The sequence below is a fragment of the Sorghum bicolor genome, chromosome 5, assembly GCF_000003195.3.
Source record: "Sorghum bicolor cultivar BTx623 chromosome 5, Sorghum_bicolor_NCBIv3, whole genome shotgun sequence".
In the NCBI taxonomy this organism is placed as follows: Eukaryota; Viridiplantae; Streptophyta; class Magnoliopsida; order Poales; family Poaceae; genus Sorghum; species Sorghum bicolor.
In genome coordinates this window covers 25,477,637-25,499,751 of record NC_012874.2, presented here as the reverse complement: position 1 = coordinate 25,499,751, position 22,115 = coordinate 25,477,637, and the positions used below count along the sequence as shown (strand labels likewise).

The following is a 22,115-nucleotide window of genomic DNA, read 5'->3' as shown; positions in this document are numbered from 1 at the left end:
TACGATTCAATGTAATGTAATCACCTTTTGTATGGCACCCTTTTTCTATGTACAGATGGAAAGAACAATTAATTCCTTAATGTACAAAGGATCTATTCCCGATGCAATTAATCAATCAAGAAGGGAGAAGAAGCTCTTTGTAGTGTACATATCAGGTGATTTGTCCTCACTTCCCAGCTATGATTTGCATCTCTTGAAGAATATCTATGCCAATTCTATGGTATGATATCCTAATTATGAATGACAATGTTCGTGTCAGTCTTGCACTAGTCGAATAGGAAGATAGGTTGCTAACTTTTTTCTTTCTTTTTTTCTTACTGGGATAAATTAATTGAAAGTGTAGAAAGGTATTGTAGGGCAAATACACCGCACACCCAAAGGGGGGGGTGGCCTTTCATTATATAGCCTGAACGGCTTGGGGTACAAGTCAAGCCTGACGGCTGGGTACAAGCCTGGACGGCTTGGGGTTACAAGTCGTGTACAACACGTACTCTATGAGTTAGCTATACATATCTAATATATATCTATGTATATCTCTAATACTCGCCCTTAGTCATAGCGGGAGAATCTCGGACGCAAAGACTAGTCCTAAAATCAGTAAACAACTGTACAGGCAAGCCTTTGGTCATGATGTCCGCAAACTGGTGCGACGAGGGAACATGGAGCACTCGGACCTGACCCAGAGCAACCTTGTCACGGACAAAATGGATGTCAATCTCAATGTGCTTCGTGCGCCGATGATGAACAGGATTCCCAGTCATGTATACTGCGCTGACATTGTCACAGTAAACAATCGTCACCGAAGGTAGCGGAGTGTAGCTCCTGGAGTAACTGACGAAGCCAACATTTCTCTGCAACAGCGTGTGCTACAGCCCTGTATTCCGCCTCAGCGCTGGAGCGAGAGACAGTGGTCTGCCGCTTAGAGGACCAAGACACCAGGTTATCACCAAGATAGACACAGTTTCCAGAAGTCGAGCGGCGAGAATCTGGACAACCAGCCCAGTCAGCATCCGAATAGGCAGTGAGACTATCAATCGGTCCAGCATTGATAGAAAGACCAGCAGACTGTGTCCCCTTGACATAACGAAGAATCCTTTTAAGGAATGCAAGATGAGGTTCCCGTGGATCATGCATAAACAGACATACTTGCTGAACAACATATGCAAGGTTAGGACGAGTCAGTGTCAAGTACTGGAGAGCACCAGTGAGGCTGCGATATTGTGTCGGATAAGCAACTGGAGAGCCATCTGTGGTAGAAAGCTTCATACGGGCATCAACAGGAGTGGTTGTAGGATGACATTCAAACATTCCAGCACGCTGCAGAAGATCAGCTGCATACTGTCTTTGAGACAGAGAGAGACCGCTGGCAGATCTAGTAACAGAAATCCCAAGAAAATGATGAAGTTCTTCTAAATCCGTCATAGCAAACTCAGAATGAAGTCGCTCCATGATATGATGAAGAAGAGCTGGCGATGAGGCAGTCAGAACGATGTCATCAACATACAGTAACAAGTAAGCAGTGTTGGAGCCATCTTTGTACACAAACAGCGATGAATCAGACACTGAAGTGACAAAACCTAGAGTCCGGATGAAGGATGCAAAACGCTGGTGCCAGGCTCGAGGTGCTTGCTTGAGGTCATATAGAGATTTCTGAAGGAGACAAACATGATCTGGGGCAGTAGGATCAACAAAACCAGGGGGCTGCTGACAGTAAACAGTTTCATGGAGATGACCATGAAGAAACGCGTTCTTAACCGTTGATGAGTAGGCCAAGAACGTGAAGCTGCAATACGGAGAACAACCCGAATCGTGGCAGGTTTCACAACTGGATTGAAAGTTTCGTCGTAGTCAATGCCATACCTCTGAGAAAAACCACGGACAACCCAGCGAGCTTTGTGTCGAGCAAGAGATCCATCTTAGTGGTGCTTATGCTTGAAAATCCACTTGCCTGAGACGATGTTGGCACCGGGTGGTCGAGGAACTAGACGCTAAGTGCCATTGTCAATCAGAGCTTTGTATTCATCAACCATCGCTGCACGCCAGTTCGGATCAGCAAGAGCACTGCGATAATTTGTAGGAAGTGGTGAAGCTATCGTGGTCGAGAAACCCAAGCGCTGAATTGGCGGAGGAAGAGTCCCAGCCTGCTGGCGAGTGACTGGGCACGAGATGGCATCTTGTGGAGGTGAAACTGGTGCAGAAACCACAGCAGAGGAAGACCTGGTCAGCTCCGGAGCTGCATCCGAAGCATTGGAGGGCAATGGAGCAGGACGGTGCCGGTTGTAAACTTGCGTGATCGGCGGTCGAGCGCCGAGAACTCCAGCTGGTCCTCCAGCTGTGCGCAGTAGAGGCCCGGCAGCAGCAGGGGGCTGCCGCTGAGCAGCAGCAGTCGTGGAAGCACCGGGGGTCGGGAGCACTGGACCGAGCCAAAGAATACCCGGATCCTGCTCCAGACTGTCATCTTGCACCACACGTGGAGAAGGATGGCTGGCGGGCACCAGGGGTGCTGGTGGAGGCGCCGGTAGTCGATCCTGCAACAGAAAATCAAGCAACTCCGTATGCGGTTTGGCAGCCGCAAACGGAAAGTAAGACTCATCAAAGACTACATGCCGAGAAACGATCACTTTGTGAGTGGAGAGATCGAGGCATCGATAACCCCTCTGGGAGGAGGGATAGCCGATGAAGACACATGCAGAGGAGCGAGGGGCGAACTTGTGAGGTGTCGTGGCACTAAGATTGGGGTAGCAAAGACAGCCAAAAACTCGAAGTGAGGAAAAATCGGGCATCTTGTGGTAAAGTAGATGATGAGGAATATCATTAAGGATGGAGGAGGATGGGCGCCGATTTAGCGGATAAACTGCAGTGGCCAGGGCCTCGGCCCAGTATTGTGGTGGCATGCAGTATGCAGCAGAAGGGTGCGAGCAATATTGTTAAGAGTGCGCAACATCTGTTCAGCTTTGCCGTTTTGGGCTGACGTGTAGGGGCAAGAGGTTCGAAGTAGGATACCGCGACTACTAAGGAAGGTAGAGGTGGTGTTATTAATGAACTCTGTGCCGTTATCTGCCTGAAAGCACTTGACTGACAAATTGAACTGGGTGTTAGCATAGGAAACAAAATTGACAAGCTGAGTATGCACGTCTGGTTTATGCTGAAGAGGAAACGACCATCAATAATGACTATAATTCATCCACAAGCACAAGATAGTATTTGAAACCAGACACTAAGAACTGGAGAAGTCCACACATCACAGTGAACAAGTGCAAAGGGAACAGACGAATGTGATGAATAACTAGTAAATGGCAAACGAGCATGATTACCAAGTTGGCAGGCATGACAAATAGCACGATCTAAGTTATTACATGAAATAGCTAAAATTTTATTGAGACGAGCTAGGGCAGCGGGTGCAGGATGACCGAGACGGGAGTGCCACAAGGATGATGGAACAACAACATGACAGGTGGCAGCTGGTGGACTGGATGATGAAAGGGTGTAGAGGTCTCCTCCATTATTGCAGCGTAGAATCACGTTCCCGGTTTGGAGATCCTTGACACAAAAACCATAGGCGTCAAACTCAATAGAGCAGTTATTGTCATGAGTAAATTGACGAACTGAAAGGAGGTTGCGAACAAGATGTGGAGCAACAAGAACATTATTGAGTTTGAAGAGATTATCAGCTATAGGAATAATAGAAGTGCCACGACTAGAGACTGGAATAGATGCCCCATTGCCGACTGTTATGAAGGACGGCGAATGAGGGAGACGGGAAAGAAGTATACCGTCACAGGCCGCCATGTGAGAGGTCGCGCCAGTGTCGAGGACCCAGGGACTTGGTCCAACGCCGCCTTGGAGTGCCATCTGGTTCAGTGAAGCGATGAGGGCACCCTGATCCCATCCGCCTGTCATGGAAGGGGGGGGGGGAGGCGAACGCCGTGTGCGCCTGTGGCAAAAGCGCAAGGGGGGGGGGGCTGAAGTTGCCCCTGCCGCTGAAGCGGGGGCCTACCCCCCCCAGGGTTCATGCCAAACCCAGGACCCGCTGGAGGGACGCCGGGACGTTCGCCCGACGAAGTCTGAGACGGGGCCGACTGCTGCTGGAAGCGGCGACCACCGTCGTTGCCCTTACCTTTGCCCTTGCCCTTACCCTTGCCACCACCACCGTTGCCGCCACCACGGTTGGGGTGGGCAGGGGTGGAGCGACAGGAAGGGGATGAACAGGGGCTGGGCACAGGGACGGAGGTGTCAACTGCAGTAAGGGCAGTGTCGGAGGAGACCTTAGCGTCGGAGGCGACGCGAATTTCCTTGAGCCGGAGGGTATTGTGCGCTGAGGTGAAGTGCGGAAGCACCGCCGAGTTGGAAATGATGTCCGCAAAATTTGCGAATCGCGGGTTGAGACCACGAAGCAAATTTAGCACAAGCTGAGGCTCGGAGATGGCTTGGCCAACGTCGTGGAGGGCGTCGGCTGTCTACTTCATCTTCTGGGCGTAAGCGTCGATGGTGAGATCTCCCTGCACCATGGTGTGGAACTCCTGTCCCAGGACAACCGCGCGGGTGGCCTGGTTCGCCTGGAACAGAGCCGTAATGGCGACGTAGAGATCGCGTGCCGTCTGATCTGGCTCCATGGCGAGGTCGAGAACACCATCGTCGACCCAGCCATACATCCAGCTCCGGACGCAGGCGTCGGGTTGCGACCAATTGCGATCAGTGGGCCGGGGTGGGATGGAGCCGTCGATGTGACCTAGCAGGCCAAACTTGCCGCACATGGCAGTGAAGAAGGTGGACCACTTGGTGAAGTTCGGCAGCTTGAGGTCGAGGACGATTAGGACTTGAGATTTCACGTTGATGGTGGTGTAGGAGAAGATCACGGGTGCAGGATCATCCCCCAGGGCCGGCATGGAAGGGAGCTGGCCAGACTAGATGTGGAGGACGCACTGGGTGAATCAGTGCTCATGGCGACGGATGGTGCGGTGGTGAACAGGTGCAGATTGCATTCTGAACGAGCAGTGAGGGCGCGCCGGGCTAGGTCGGCGGCACCGTGGAGGAGAGGGCAGCGGAAGACAGAAACCCTAACCCTAAGCTTTCCCGGACGCAGATACCATGTAGAAAGGTATTGTAGGGCAAATACACCGCACACCCAAAGGGGGGGAGGGTGGCCTTTCATTATATAGCCTGAACGGCTTGGGGTACAAGTCAAGGCTGACGGCTGGGTACAAGCCTGGACGGCTTGGGGTTACAAGTCGTGTACAACACGTACTCTATGAGTTAGCTATACATATCTAATATATATCTATGTATTATATCTCTAATAGAAAGCTCTGCAGTCCTTTTTATCAAAATCTGATCTTCGAAATTAATATTCAATGACATGCTATTAGTAGCTACAGTCATTACTTGTAGTTGTGTTACTACTTTTCTTGTTCTCAGCAGCATAAAAAAAACACAAACGACTAATCACATTTAATCTACGTTTACTCTTCCTAGGCGCTAATCAATAGGCTAGCGCCTGCCTAGCGCCTAGCGTTTCCTTCGACCTTGTCTAGTATACATATTACTAGGTTAGCTATATTCCTTCAATACTTCTCTGTTCTAATTGTTTTCCTATAAGCTATGTGAGTTTTCCCCATGCCTTTTGGATATTAACCTATCCAGTTTTTAATTGAACTGATGTGTCTGTCTGTTCAGTGCCTTAGATAAACTTGTCATGTACACAACAGAAGTTATTGCCATGTATAATCCTGATGTTATTTGTTTACTTGCAATTGTTAGGGTTTATGAGGTAAAAGGTAATATGTTATGCTGTCATGCTTCATGTTTCAGTGGTGCTACTATTTCGTGTGAAGTGGAAAGTTTTTTAATTTAACCAACATGTCTGTTCAGTAGGCTAGTTCAGCTTGTCATTGTACTTTGCAGTTGGAGGTGGTCAGTAAATAACAAAAGTTATTACCATGTATAATCTTGATGTTATTTTTTTTCCTTTACTCCTTGTAATTGTTAGGGTTTGTGAGGTTAATGGCAATAAGTTATGCTGCCATGTTTGATGTTTCAGTGCTGCTAATTTTTCATGGGTAGTGGAGAATTTACTGGATTTGAAGCCAATTATTTTTAAGGATGGCCTGCTTGATCCTGGGGTGTTCCTCTCTGTTTATTTTTATTATCTGAAAATAAGCTCAAGTTATCATGTTGCCAAAGTTTGTTTCTCCTGCTTTGTTAACAAAGTGCTCTTTTGGAAAATCCAACACTATACACATTGGATTGTGATCAGCCAAGCCTATTAATTGAACAATATATCTTTGTTCCGTTTCAGGTGAAGATGAGGCTTCGGGTAGTTTGGAACAGTCAACACTGATTGATGAAAATGTATGCTCTTTAACTTTTGTTAGAAGTTTAAGAAATATTTCTGTCATATAATTAAGTATCAAGATTACCACATTGCTCATGCATTTGTGTTTGTTTATACTGTCAGGTGGTTGAAGTGATTGGTAGATGTTGCATCTTATTGCATCTCAAGCAAGGCAATGTTGATGCATCACAGTTTTCAGCTATCTGTATCCTTTTATATGAGTTATAACACATTCATGTTTGCTCTAGATTTGCTGTGTTTACCTATATGAGTTATAACACATTCATGTATCCTTTTATATGTTGCATCTTATTGCTCATGCCCTCATTGTTCGGTGCTCGGTTATCAACTCTATGATAAGGTTTACCTATAAATTTTGGCGAGCCTTGTTCTCTAAGGTGAAATGTGCTTATGCATTGTTTAGCATGTTTATGTTGTAAGGATAATGATATAAATACCAACACTGCGATGAGGATATGTCTGGCAAGAGAAGAGAAAGATGTTTAGTTATTGTGATGGGTGATGTTCTTCAAATTTCACTGGGAACAGCAGCAGAAGGCTAGCAAACTGATCTAAGTATCTAACTTTATAATTTGTCTCTTTGCATTAGATTTTTTTTTTTTAAAACTGTCACCAGGGGGCAGAGAATCCCCACCTGAATAATATTGATTTATCATCAACAACCTTGTTTTCAGGGAATGAGGCAAAATCCTCTCCTTGCATTAGATTGATTAGTTGGAATGTGATTTTTTTTCCCAAAATTTTTGAACTGTTCAATGTCTTTGCGTTTCTATTTCTAATGGTTAAAAGAAAAACTAGTATTTACCTAAACCAACAAACATTTTGCATTTTATCCTAGTATTTGTTTTTGAGTTTCAGCCCTGACATGTCCATATAATTTGTTACAAGCCAATGTTTCCTAAGCTCTGCCATGCAGTCTCAATCCTGCATGGCACCTGCCTTGCTGAGGTGGGCCTGCACCTTTAGTCAATGTCACACCCCTATCTTAAGCACAAACCACCCTAGTGCCATGCTCACATGGCCAAATCAGGTTAGTTGCCACTCGTGGGTTTACATTCGGTGTCAAATGTGCCAATACATAGCACATAAATGCTACTACCTGCACGGCAATGACAATCATATAATTTCCATCTCTCAGCCATTTTGATACATGGGTAGGTGTGGGAGGAAGAGCCTGTTTGTTGCCAAGAGCCTAATAATACAGGAATAGCTGTAACTTGTCTGAGAGTTGGTTACTAGATTTGAGTATCCTTACACTTTTCTCTTTGTGAATTTTTAAATTTAGTCGGTTGCAACTGGAGAAGCTACCAATGACCAATCTAACGTTCAGAGTAGGGAATTGTAATTAAGGCATTAGCTTTATTTGGTTAGTGTGTTGAATAGCATCTCAAAATGCAACTATTTTGCTCAATGGTACTTAAATGACAAACTAGTTATCTAGTGGAGATGTCCCACAGTTAAATTAGCGACAATCTCTTGCAGATATTCTAACATCATGTGTGTTCTGATTAATATTTTGACTTCATCCTTAAGTCTTTCAATCAGATCCCCAGAAGTCTGTACCAAGTATATCAGTGATTGGACTGAATGGAGTTTTGCTGTGGAATCATGGTATGACTATAATATAACAGAACTTAAGGCCAAAAACACAGTCCTTCCATAGGTAATGATTTTGGTCAAGTACTAATATGAGCAATTTTCTCAGAGGGATATATCAACTCTGAAAATCTGAAAGAAAGTATTGAGAAAGCTTGGGCTGCCCTTCATCTACAGGTATGTACAATACAAGTTCCATGTGTTTTTAATTCTACTATCCTGTTCTAGAAATGCTTATGATGTGGATGATTGATCCATTTGTGCCTGTATATGTTGCACCAACACGTGGTGTTGCTCAGCTAGTGCTTGATAGTTGAGTCATAGCTCGCGCATGGACTAGAATTTTAGAAGATGGCTGCGTCTCCCACCCCTTCACCTCCCGACGTCTCGCCTCCCCAAGAACTTGCGCCTGCGTTCACTCCGAGCCCGGCGGCCACCTCGCCTCCCCTGCAACCCGCGCCGGCGTTCACTCCGAGCCCGGCGGCCACCTCCCCATCAACTGCGCGCGCGGATCCCTCCCCCTCGCAGTCGCCTGTTGCGGCGCCCTTCATCCTCCGCTCGCGTGGCCGGTCTAAACATGAGCGATGGAGTGATGACTGCTTAGAGTCCTCTTGCTCCGACAGCTGGCCTTCCTACCGTGACATCGTCGTCTCTTCTTCGGGTCTTGCGTCGTCTGCTGCTTCGGCGCACACCAGTCGGCGTGCGCTTCGGCTCCTGTCCGGGGCGACTCGGTGGCCGTGGAAGCGGGGTCCAGGCCCGCGCCCAGCATCGTCCTCCACCATCTGCGGCGTCCGGCCGTCCCGCATTGTCGCCTGGATTCGGAGGAGTGGCAGAAGTTCGAGTCGCGCGGGGCTCGGCACCGGTGCCGACGTGCGGCTCGTCCTCCCCGGTGTCTAGTCCCCATCGACTTGGTCGGCAAGTGTTTCAATTGCTTCTCCACAGCGCACACTGCAGACCGGTGTCATCAAAGAACTTGGTGCTTCCGCTGCAAGTCCCTGGGGCACCGATCCTCTGTGTGCCCTGGTCTAACCCGTGCAGGCCCTCTGGCAAGGCGTGTTTCTGTCTGGCGCCGCGTTCGTGCAGTCCAGGGGCCGGCTATCGCCGCCTTCCCTCAACGGCATTCTCTGGCGGGCTTGGCGTGTGGCGCGGCTGACAGGGCTGCAGCGCCGAGGCGCGTTTCAGTGTGGCGGCATATCTCTCCGATGCCAATGCCGGTCGACGCCGCCCCTTCGCAACGGTCCCTCCCGGCGGGCGTGGCATGTGTCATGGCTGCCTCAGCGCAGCAAGGGAGCTCTGCGGCGATGGCGCATGGCTCGGGAGTTGGTTCGGATGCTAGGCCAGGGAAACGCCGACGTCGGCGTCCGCGTTTCCGCTAGCGTGCAACCCAAGTGCTCTCTGATTCACCACCGGAAGTCTTGCCTGATGGTTCCTCAGAAGCTGTGCCAGTGAACCCCTCCTCAATTGAGCAACCTCTTCCTTGCATCATCAACTAGACTGATCACATTGCTCGGGCTGAGGAGGACCTTAAGCATGCAGTGATTGTGACTGTCATTGGCGACGAGCCCTTGGCCGAGGCAAGTGTGGTTGCTGCAGCCATCGCTGCCAGGATGGAAGTCGAGCCGAACAGTTTGGTACTTCGTCGTGCTTCTGTTTCAAGCTACCTGCTAGTCCTTCTCGACCTCGCCTCGGTGGATCTCTGGTTGGTCTCCAGCAGCCGCTCCGCAACACCAATTTCATCCTTTTGTGCAAAAAATGGAGTCGTCTGATGGGTGCAGCCGGTGCCTTGGCAGATCGATGTTGAGTTCCGTAACATTCCTTCCCATGTGTGGGAGACCTCGATTGTGGAACAGCTACTAAGCCCGTATGCCTGGGTTCAGAACGTGCATCAGGACACTCTCAACTTGACGGATTTATCAGTCTTTCGCTGCTCAGCGTGGTGCTCAGACCCCCGTTTGATTCCTAGTTCCAGAATGCTTTGGGTCACTGAGCCACCTTTCGCCGTCGAGGAGGTTCCGCTAGTGAAGCGTGTGCTGGAATATGATATTGACATCCGTTTCTCCATCCGGTCTCGCCCTGATGGTTCTGATGCAAGCCCGCCTCCCCTGCCCAGGCATGACGACAACTCGGGTGATTCTTAGCGTCGGCGTCGCAGTTGCCGTCTGCGGCCTTCTTCGCCGCCTCGACCCCCATGTCCAGATGCTGATGGCACGTCTGGTGCTGGAGGTGTTGTGTGTGGGCCTGCCCAGGCGTGGGTGGCCTCTGCTGAGGCAACAGTTCCGTCGTCGACTTTGCCGGGGCTGGTCACCGATTCCCAGACGTTGGTTGATGGATGGCTGCCCGCTGCCGCCTCTCTCTCTTCGGACGAGGCAGCCCCGTCTGTAATCTCTCCCACCTTGGAATGCTTTCAAATTGAGAAGGACACCGTTCTCCCCTGGGCCAATGGTGGGCTAGGATCTGCAAGCATACCAGTTGGAAACTTGGGCAAGCAAACTCCTGAAGTGGATGATGGGTTGGGCCTTGGTGGGGCAACGGAGTCACCGGCCTCACCACGCTCCCCTCTCTTCTTCCCCACTGACGAGGCTACGGTGGAGCCAGCCTCGCCGCAATCCCCTCCTTCCCCCGTACCAGAGTTCAACCTTCTGGTTACCCCACAGCTCCAGCCTAAGAACCCAGCGAAGTCGCTTCTGGTCTACTCTAGGCGTCGCTCCCGCCACTGCCCTGCGAAGCCGCTTTTGGTCTACTCCAGGCGCCGCTCCCGCCGCTGCTCGCGTGGACCATCGCCAACCTCCCCGCCGTTAGTGGATGTGGCTGCCACCCCTGTACCTCCTCTTGCCGCTGACGTGGTAGCTGGTTGCACAGCTCCGTCCTCGGCTGTTTTGGTGGATGCGAATACTGCTACCCCGGCGGGGATGGGATGCTCTTCCTCTGTGTTGAGCCCCCCTTCCCTGTCGGACGTTCGGGCTGCCTTCATCAACAAAGTTGCTCGGCATGCCAGTGGCCTTCTCCCTGCACCGGCCATCAACAAGCGTCGAGGCAAGACCCTACCTTCAGGTGCCACCCCAAGGCGTAGCCGTCGCCTTGCTGGTGCAAAGACTGAATTCGGACTCCATGACTTGGAAAGGCGCACGAAGAAGAAGGCAATGGGGACTCTTGAACTCATTGAGGAGCATGAAGGTATAGATCAGCAGGCCCTGGATGAGTACACGAAGCTATTGACGCAGCCCCTTCCTGACTCTCATGTGCAAGCTCTGGCTGCTCTTTTCAACTGGTCCCTCCCTAAAAATCTGGGTGAGGATGACGGTGGTGTGCTGTGGTCTTAAGCCACCAGATGTTTTTCTTTTGGTCGTTTGGACACGGTTGTACTTATGGATCCTTCCAGAATATTGATTTGGAATGTTAGGGGTTTGAATTCCTCTTCCAGACAGGACTCTCTACGCTCTCTTGTGGACTCATCACGGTCTGACATTGTGTGTGTTCAAGAAACAAAAATTGCAGATTTTTCTTGCAGGATTATTCTCTCATCTCTTGGGGCTGATTTCTCAGATTTTGTTGTTGTCCCCTCTGTCGGTGCTAGTGGGGGCATCTTGATTGCTTGGAGACGTCATATTGGTGTCTCAGGAGTTCAAAGGGTTGATAATAACAGTGTAACAATTCAGTTTGCTGCTAGAGATGGACAAGCGTGGTGGCTAACCTGTGTCTATGGACCGCAGGGTAATGATGATAAAATTCAATTTCTGCAGGAACTGCGTGACATCCGAGCTGCTTGCCCAGGGCCATGGATAATTGTTGGGGACTTCAATTTAATATATAAGGATGAGGACAAGAACAATGCTAATTATAATAGGGCCATGATGGGTCGATTTAGAAGATTTATCAATGATCTTGCTCTCAAGGAAATTCCGTTGCACGGTCGCAAATTCACATGGTCAAATCAACAGGTTTCCCCTACTCTGGTGAAGTTAGAGTCCTCTGCTCTGTGGACTGGGAGGATATATTTCCTAATTGTCTGCTTCAGAGTTTGGCTTCGGATGATTCATATCACTGCCCTCTTTTGCTTGGCCTGCGTGATAGCACTCCGGGACGTCGCAGGTTTCATTTTGAGTCCTTCTGGCCCAAACTTGGTGGTTTTCAGGAAGCCGTTTCCTCAGCGTGGACCTTTGTTCCTGCTGGTCCTTGTCCTTTCATAACCTTGGACAAAAAATTCAAGGTTACCACCGGAAGTCTGCAGAGATGGAGTGACCAAATGGTTGGCCAGGTGAACTTTCAGCTTGCTTTGGCTAGGGAAATTTTACACCAGTTTGAGATCGCCCAAGATAGTCGTCAATTATCCTATGCAGAATTATGGTTTAAAAATAGTTTAAAAAAAACACAGTGTGGCTCTCGCATCCCTCCAACGTACCATGGCTTGGCTGCGCTCAAGGATTAACTGGCTCCATGACGGGGATGCAAATACAAAGCTGTTCCACCTTCATGCCCGCCAACGGAAAAGAAAGAATTTTATTGGGAAAATCGTGTCTGGTGAGCATATCTGCACTAGTCATGAAGATAAGGCTGCAGTTATTGATGAATTCTATGAAAATCTATTGGGTAAATGTGATGACAGGGAGTACACTATCAATTTATCTGAACTTGAAATCATTTCACATGACTTGGCTGATCTCGAGCTCCCATTTAGTGAGGAAGAAGTGTGGAATACAATTAAAATCTTACCTTCAGACAAAGCTCCTGGGCCAGATGGCTTTACAGGACGTTTCTATAAAGCTTGTTGGCCCATCATAAAAGAAGATATTATGGCAGCAGTCTCAGCGATCTGGAACAGGAAGTTTGTGAACCTTGGCGCTCTAACTCAGCCTATATCACTCTCCTTCCTAAAAAGGATGGTGCTGATCAGCCTAAAGATTTTCGTCCTATAAGTTTGGTTCATAGTTTTGCCAAATTAATCACAAAATTGATGGCTAATCGCCTTGCTGGTCGACTACAACAAATGGTCTCCCCGATTCAAAGCGCCTTCATAAAAGGGCGATTCATACAAGATAACTTCATGTTGGTTCAGCAAACAGCAAGGCTCCTTCATCATCAAAAGCAGCCTCGGATTCTCTTGAAGTTAGATATTTCAAAGGCCTTCGATTCTGTTTCATGGCCTTTTCTCCTGGAGGTGTTGCAGCAGCTTGGTTTTGGGCAGGTTTGGAGAGATATCATTAGTGGTTTGCTCTCCTCATCCTCAACCCAAGTTCTCTTAAACGGGGTGCCTGGGGATCGCATTCATCATCGACGGGGTTTACGTCAAGGTGACCCCCTCTCCCCCATGCTTTTTATCCTGGTAATGGATGTATTGGGGCATCTGATTACTAAAGCCTCTAGTGTAGGTTTGTTGCTGCCCCTTACATCTCAAGGCTTACAACACCGCATTTCTATCTGTGCTGATGATGTGGCACTCTTTCTCCGCCCGGTGGCTGGGGATATTAATATAACCATGGATATTCTGAATCTTTTTGGATAGGCATCGGGGCTGAAAACAAATCTGCAGAAAAGTAATGTTGTTATGACCGGCAACGTCTACAGTAGAAGGGATAGGGTGCTGGGTGGCTGATCAGGGCGCCCAGGGACTGCCCAGGGAGTTGAGTCCCTTGTTTGAGTCCCTTGTTTATAGGACTCTCAGTTACCTATAGAGCTTTATTAGTTAGAGTTTGTTAAAGTATTAGAGTTGTCATCATATTTTGTAAACTATAAGAGTCTGGTTTGGATTAATGAAAAGGGCTAGCCCAGGATTGAGATTATATCTCCCTAGGGCGCCTGGCGTCTCCCCCGACCTCTGTTCCCGATCTGCTGCCGCCCAGCCACGGCTCCAGCACGCCGTAGACCAGGGCGCCCTAACCTCCCTGTCTCCCCTCCATACTTCCTCCGCAGCAAGGCACGCCGTAACAAATGTCCTCCCAATTAGGTGTGATAATTTGGAGATTGCTACCATTCAAAACTTGCTGCCTTGCCCACTCTCAACATTCCCATGCAAATACTTAGGTGTGCCTCTCTCTTTAAGTAAGCTAACTAAAGAACAAGTGCAGCCTGTTGTGGACCGCATTGTAGATCGACTGCCGGGGTGGAAGGCAGATTTAATGACAAGGGCTGGAAGAAGGGTATTGGTACAATTTGTTCTCACTGGGATGCTCACCTACTTGGCTATGGCCATTGACCTTCCTCCATGGGCTATCAAAGCGGTGGATAAAATTCAGCGTGGCTTTTTGTGGAGGGGCCGTAAAGATGCTAAAGGTGGGCATTGTCTTGTGGCTTGGGTTAAAACTTGTCGTCCTCTAGAGCTTGGAGGCTTAGGAATCTCTGATCTTAAATCTCTTGGCTGGTCCCTGCACATGAGATGGCTTTGGCTGCAGAAAACGGAACCTCATCGTCCTTGGACCACTCTACCCTTTCATGTGCGTGAGCAAGTGAGAGCCTTCTTCTCAGTGGCGGTGATTTCTGTTATTGGATGCAAATACACTTTTCTAGACAGACCGGTGGCTCAATGGACAGTGCATTGCTGATCTTGCCCCTCGTCTTTTTGCGGCTATCCCCAAAAGGAGGGTCAAGAAGCGCACTGTCCAGGACGCCCTTACTACCCGTTCTTGGATTTCTGATATTCAGGGAGCTCGTACTGTTGGTGTGATTGTAGAGTTCATCCATCTATGGGATCTTTTATTGGATTTTCAGCTGCAGCCGGAGATTGAGGATAGACACTTATGGAAGTTCTCCTTTAGTGGGCAATATTCAGCTAAGTCGGCTTATGAGGGTTTCTTTTTGGGTTCTACTCTCTTTGGACCATGGGAAAGGATCTGGAAATCATGGGCACCACCCAAATGTCACTTCTTCATGTGGCTGGTTGCGCACAATAAGTGCTGGACAACTGATCGCTTGGCGCGTCGTGGGCTACCCCATCCGGAGTTTTGTCCCTTGTGTGACCAAGAAGAGGAAACTGTGGATCATCTTCTTGTCCATTGTGTCTTCGCGAGGGAATTCTGGTTTAATCTCTTGAGACAGGTTGGTCTTCAGAGCTTAACCCCTCAGCCTGCAGAGTTATTTTTCTTGGACTGGTGGGCGAGAGCCAGCAGCAGCACCACTATTGAGTTGACGAAGCAAGGAACTCGCTCCCGTCTCCCTGCCTCCCGGCGCCCCCTCGTCCACCAGCCCCACGTCGGAGCCTGCCCTTGGTTCGACGGCCACCACCATCCCAGCCCTGCATCCGCGGGCTTCCCCCACCCCCCAGGCGCCGGGTTCTCCCAAGGTAGGTCGTTCCAAGGCTGAGAGATGGTGTGATGCTAGTCCGCCTCCTGCTGCGGACGGTCCGTTCCTCGCCCCTTCGTTTCGCGACGTTCTTCTCTCTGGTGATGCCCCATCGTCATCGGTTCCGGCGCAATCGGTGGTGAAGAAGGTTCTGCTGCCCCCGAAGGTTATCCCCCGGGCGCGACCTCGTCCGGTCCCTAACGTGTCGAACCCCGACACGGACGGCTGGCAGCGCTACGAAAGCCGCCGTGCCCGGAAGCAGCGGCTGAGGGAGTCGAGCCGCCCCCGCCGGCCGGTGCCGGAGGATCTCAGGGGAAGATGCTTCAACTGCTTCTCTTCGTCTCACCGTGCCGCCGCCTGCCGGGCTGAACCGCGCTGCTTCAAGTGCCGCCGAGACAGGGCATCGCGCTTCTCTCTGTGCGGGGCACAGGAGGACCCTGCTCTCTGCGGCGCCTCGCAGGCTCCTCGTCTGGCGACCGAAGGTTACGGATGCCTCATCCCCAAGGTCGTTGATGGCCTCGCAGGCGTTCCGGCGTTGCGGGACAGGATGGCCCTCCCGGCCAGGATGGCGATGACAGCGGCGAGCCCCCTCAGGCCGCTGCTACTCTGGATGGCTCCCTGGTCCATTCCGCTGGCCTCACTGCTCGGCATCGACGTGTCATTGACCGCTCGGCCAAGATGGCCAGAGCTGAAGATGACCTGCGATGTGCTCTCTCTGTTTCGATTGTTGGAGACCTGGCAAACCTCTCGGTGGACGCTCTGGCTGATGAGCTTGCTCGTCGCCATGAGCTCCCGATCGAGGAGCTAAAGTTTCACCGTCTGAAACAGGATGATTATCTTCTGGTGCTCCCTAATGAAGCCACGGCAGTTCGTATTTTCAATGAAGGTCGACCGCTGCACCTGCCGCCATTCATGCTCTGCTTCCGACGTTGGTCTCGGCTCAAGGACGCGTCTGCAGTGGTGCTGCCCTCGCTTGTTGACGTCGAGCTGAGCGGCGTTCCAGCGCATGCTTGGGAGCTTGAGACGGCGGAGCACTTGCTGGATGAATGGTGCTGGGTGCGTGAACTCCACCCCGATACTGTTAACCGGCGGGATTACTCCTTCCGGCTCAAAGCCTGGTGCTCCCAGCCGGAGCTCATCCCGGCGGACATGGAGCTGGTCATCGTCGAGCCCCCGTTGCTGTCCGAAGAAGATCCTCCGCGGAAGCGTGCTCTAAAGTACGACATCAAGATCGCATCCTCCTTGGCGTTGTCTCCTGGGGTGGATGAGGCTCCGCCGCCGCCTCCCCCAGGTAATGACTCCGGCCATGGTCGACGACGACGTCGGCGGCGTGCTCCTGTTCCGGCGGAGTCCGTTGCTCTGGATCCTGCTGGTCCCGAGGGGGCCCCTCGGGTCTCGGTGCATCACCGATTGGGTTCTGGACCGGTGTCTCAGGTCCACGTGGCCGCAGACGCGGGGTTGGCTGATGGCGTGCATGGCTCGACGTCCAAATCGGTGCATGCAGCTTCAGCCTCCTCGATTCCCCCATCTCAGCAGGCTGCTATTGATGATATGGCGGCAACGGTTATTATGCCGTGGTTCGCCGACGGAGATACGATCCCGGAGATGTCGGATACTTCGATTTGGATGTCGGGGGGTGGTCGCGATCCCTTGGCGCTGCTGCCCGACTCTCCTACTCCGGCGGAGTCCGTTGCGCTGGATCCCTGCGTTCCTGATGCTGCAATCTATGAGCCCATGGGCTCTGTCTCAACCCACCTTCCTGTGGTAGCAGATGCAGCCGCTCAGCCAGAGCCTACAACCAGCCCATCAGTACTGAGCGCACAAGAAGTTGGTGGCCCAGCTGCACAACCAGTGCCAGCATTCAGCCCAGCACGTCAGATTGATGATGCTCTCGGTGGCAGTCTAGAAGCAACCCATTTCCTCTGCATCCCGGCCTCTGTTCCTGGCAATGTTTTTGAGGCGCCGCGGCGTGGCGCGGCGCCCGACCCCCTTCACAACGCCTAGGCGTTTGTGGCGGACGCCTAGGCGACGCCAAACACACATTGTAAGGCGTTGTAAGCTAGAATTTTTATATACTAGTGCAGCACATACATACCTCGTTTGTTGCCAATTCTTGATCCCAAGTTCCTTCCTTTCCCTTCCAAAAGCTCTTCTCCTGCATGACAATTACAGAATTCAGCAATCAAACATGTTATTAGTTGCTATTTGCTAAGAATTAAATAGGAAACAATACACAAGAGGCAAAATAACAAATTAGAAAGCATTAGTTCATGCATGAGCATGACAAATGACATCATAGTCTGTCTCAAATAGTCCACAAACTTAAACTGCTGAACTCTACAGCATACTAATTAAGTCAACTACACCACAGTCCACAGCCACACAACAGGAGTGTGTGACAACACAAAAGTACAGCAAGGGTGCAGGACACAAAAGAATCCATCAGCAAGAGTGCAAATCTTTGTTTCAGCACTCAAAATCCATCATCAAACTCATCAGGATCAGCAGCCTTGTCTTGTTCAGTAGCAGGAACATTGCCATCTTCTTCACAGTCGCTCACTTCCGCATCATCATGTGGGTCTTCAACTTCATCTTCCTCTTCTCCATCTTCACCAGCTGGAACAGGAACATTTCTCGAACGACTATAATGTAGAGTAGCAGTAGCTCTCCTAGGAAGATTACGCCCCCGCAGTGCTTGTGATGCACCTGTGGCTTCATTAACATGCTGCCATGTGAGCTCATCAACAGCATCAGACCCTCGAGCACTCGGAATGGGCACATGCAATGAATCAGCCCATTCATTGTCCCAATTGAACTCCTCAATGACCAAAGGGTCATATTTCTTGCCTGCCTTCTCACGCATAAGCTGAAATCTTGTTCTCATCTTCCGATTGTATGAAACAAACACAATATCATTCAATCTCTTGTGCAGCAGCCTATTCCTTTTCTTTGTATGCATCTACAAACAAAAAAAACAGATGGGAAGCAAAACAAAAAATCAGATTGTATGCATCTAAATAAAATTTGTTAATCACAATTTATGAGGATGCTCACATGACTGAAGGTACTCCAGCACCTCTCACAACCGGATGATGAAGCACAAAGACTAACTATGCGCTTAGCAAGTCTTTGTAGTTCAATGGCTCGGCCACCATAAGAACGCCACCAATCAACTGGATGAAAAGTACAACACATATTAGGAGTTTGGAATGCAATTAAGTTGCTGAAATTTGCAAGCTGAGTTTAACAGCACTTACGAGGACTCATTTTGTCATAGCTTTCCTTTGCCATTTTGTTTGAGAAGGCATCACCACGTTGCTCTTCATACTCAATGGCCTGCCTATTGATCTTCATTTGTGTTTCCACATCTGGTATCATTCTTCCAAGCACTTCAATAAAACAGCCTCTTAACTGCCCAATAGTGGCATCGTCATTAGCTTTTAGAAGAGGAAAAAATTTTCCTGGGTTCAAATATAGTGCAGCCCCATACAGTGGATGATCCATTTGGTTCACCCAACGCTTCTCAATAATGTCCATAATTTTCTTGACCAGGCCCTGCTTGGTTTGTATATTGAAGCTTTGCTTTATCCTCTCTTTTGCATGATTCATCAGAGCTGTGACCTCTGGCATTGCAGGCTTCTCATCACCATCAACAGCCCTCAAAACAATTAACAGTGGTGCTGAAGCTCTTAGGCAATCTTCTACTGAGTTCCAAAACTCAGTAGATAGCACAATGTCTTGCACTTGTTGACCTGCTGCAGTTGTACACAAGTTGTTCCCAGTCCATGCTTCACTAACAAACAAGCTCTTCAAGGCATCCTTGTTCTTGTACAAACTCTTCAATGTCAGAAATGATGTGGCAAATCGAGTCTTTGCTGCCCTAACAAGATCAGTCCCACCTGTTTGAGCCCTCATTGCACTAAGAAGCCTCCCATGCCTATAAATGAATGTGGTGACACGCCTAGCACGTGCAATAGGTTTCTTGAATGCTTTCAAGTTCCCAATTTCTTCCAACATCAGATCCAAACAATGTGCAGCACAAGGACTCCAAAACAGTGTGGGAATTCTATCCATCAAGATCTTACCAGCAGCCTTGTAGTTAGCACCATTGTCGGTCACAATTTGAACAACATTGTCCTTTCCAATGTCCTCAATCTTCTCCTGTAGCAAATCAGCAAGCATTGTTGCACTATGGACTTGATTTGATGCATCAACTGACTCTAGAAAATACGTTCCCTCAGGGCTGTTCACAAGGAAATTAATCAAGTGACGCCCTCTCATATCAGTCCATCCATCTGACATTAGTGTACAACCATATTGCTTCCATGCTTGCTCATGGTCCTTCCTCATGGCACTTGTCACCTTAACACATTCTTGAAGCAAAGGTTCACCAAGCTGCTGGTTAGTTGGAGGCTTGTATCCTGAACCATATTGGGCTGTTGCCTCACAGGCAATTTCAAATTGCCTTAAATTTGCTGCATTAAAGGCTACACCACACTCCATGAACCATAGTGCCCATTGTAAATCCACATATTGCTTCTCCTCCTTAGTCTTTGTGCTGGACTCAATGGTGGGTTGAAAGTCCTTTGCACGCCTTTGATCTACTATCTGTTCAGGTGTTCTTCTAAGCATACCAACAACTGACTTTGTTGTCTTTGGTGTCTTTGGTGTTGAATTGACACTGCTAGCTCTTGAAGCCTTGAATTGAAAGATAGCATGCCTTTTCTTGGCAGCCGTTTCAGAACTTGGTCTTTTTGCAGCCACTTTTGCTGTTGCATTTGCTGCTGCTGCTTGGACATCGCCTGCTGTTACCTCCACAACTTCATCTTCTGGTTCCCCATCCTCCTCAATATCATCTAAGACTAAAGGCCTTCTTCTCTTCTTTTGCAAGTAAGCTTCCATCTCTTTTCTGATTTCAGTGCTAACTTTTGTACAAAGAGTTACATCTCCGTATCCACCGGCCAAATGTTGCTTGAACCTCTTTATGCCTCCTGAACTCTCATTCCCACACAGGATACATGTCACCCAGTCTCTCCTAGCTGGGTCCTGCCAGTAGGCATATTTCCAGCCTGGATCATTTGATTTTGCTTTCCTTGCTGGATCGGTCTTGGGGTCATAATCAGGTGCTTCAACTGAGCTTGCCATGTTGCTGGATGCACATAAAAGAAACGAAAAGCAGACATTAGCATACAACTGAGCTTTCTGCTTTGTGCTGTAGCACTATGGCAGGCACAAGCAGACGTTAGCATACAATATTTTAGAAGAAAAATCATAAGAAGCATGCCTTGGCTTTGACCTCACTCTGCTGGCTAATGAGATATGGCTCCGTAACAATCTCAAGAAGCATGCCTTGGCTTTGACCTCACTCTTGAGGACAATAGCAAGGCAGCGTTCTCGAATTGGTTGGCTGAAAGAAGGGGACGCTAATACTGCGTTGTTCCATAGACATGCAAGATAGAGGAAAAATAGAATTTTATAGCAAAACTGAAAGTTGGAGACAACATCCTCACCACTCATGAAGAGAAGGCTGCTGCTATTTTTGATTTTTACTCCAACTTGATTGGCAAAGAGAGTGACCGGGTTAGAACAATCAATTTGGACAGCTTGGACATCCCTTCCTTTGACTTGGAGGCTTTAGATAGCCCTTTCACTGAAGAAGAGGTTTGGTACACTATAAAAAACCTACCTCCAGACAAAGCTCCAGGTCCGGATGGGTTTACTGGAAGATTCTATAAGTCCTGTTGGGCACTGATCAAAGAAGATATTATGGCTGCCCTGAATGCCTTGTGGAGAAAAGATTTCAGAAATCTCTGGATGTTAAACTCAGCTTATATTACCTTGATTCCAAAGAAGGCGGAGGCTGATCAGGTCAAAGATTTCAGACCGATTAGCTTAGTTCACAGCTTTGCGAAGCTAGTAACTAAAATCCTTGCCAATAGGTTGGCAGGCCGCCTTGATCAAATGGTTTCCCCTAACCAAAGCGCTTTTATCAAGAACAGGTTCATACAAGATAACTTTATGCTGGTACAGCAAACTGCGAGATTTCTTCATTCCCAGAAACAGCCTAGAATCCTACTCAAATTGGATATCACAAAGGCTTTTGACTCGGTTTCCTGGGCGTTCCTCCTACAGATTCTTGAAAAGCTAGGTTTTGGATTGAGATGGCGAGATCTGTTATGCGGCCTACTGGCTTCTTCCTCTACACAGGTACTCCTCAATGGTACACCGGGTGATTTTATTCAGCACAGAAGAGGCCTTCGCCAAGGGGATCCCCTTTCCCCGATGCTTTTCATTTTGGTTATGGACGTGTTAAACTGGATGGTCACAAGGGCTTCTGAGGAAGGATTGCTGCAACCACTGTCCAGAAGACCCATTCAGCACAGGATCTCCCTTTACGCTGATGATGTGGCCATCTTTCTCAGACCGGCTCCTGAGGACATCATCCTGACTCTTGACATTCTGCAGCTGTTTGGAGATGCTTCAGGGTTGAGGACCAACATTCAGAAAAGCAGTGTAATGCCCATCCAATGCACAGACACAGATTTGCAAGTGATACAGAATTTATTGCCTTGTGAAATCATGGATTTTCCTTGCAAATATTTGGGTCTCCCGCTCTCCCTTAGGAAGCTAACAAAGGATCAATTTCAGCCAATAATCGATAGAATTGCGGACCAGTTGCCGGGTTGGAAGGCTGATTTGATGACTAAGGCCGGCAGGGCTGTGCAAGTGCAACATGTTCTAACAGCTATGATGGTCTATCTAGCCATGGCTACTGATTTACCCTCTTGGGCAATCAAGGCCATCGATAAAATCAGAAGGGGTTTTCTCTGGAGGGGGCGCAAGGAAGCAAAAGGTGGTCATTGTCTCATTGCTTGGCCTAAAGTTTGTCGGGCCA

General features: G+C 49.1%; 1 protein-coding gene across 5 annotated transcripts in view; it reads left to right on the top strand.

The window, feature by feature from the left end:
• Positions 1-22,115, top strand: part of LOC8155637 (plant UBX domain-containing protein 11) — a 63,559-nt gene that overhangs the window by 16,090 nt on the left and 25,354 nt on the right. For all 5 annotated transcript variants that reach the window (XM_021461234.1, XM_002489276.2, XM_021461233.1 and 2 more), the window contains 5 exons: positions 56-155; positions 6,296-6,348; positions 6,455-6,536; positions 7,898-7,963; positions 8,058-8,125. In XM_021461234.1, the coding sequence (XP_021316909.1) occupies positions 56-155; positions 6,296-6,348; positions 6,455-6,536; positions 7,898-7,963; positions 8,058-8,125 (369 nt within the window). The remainder of the gene's footprint in view (positions 1-55; positions 156-6,295; positions 6,349-6,454; positions 6,537-7,897; positions 7,964-8,057; positions 8,126-22,115) is intronic.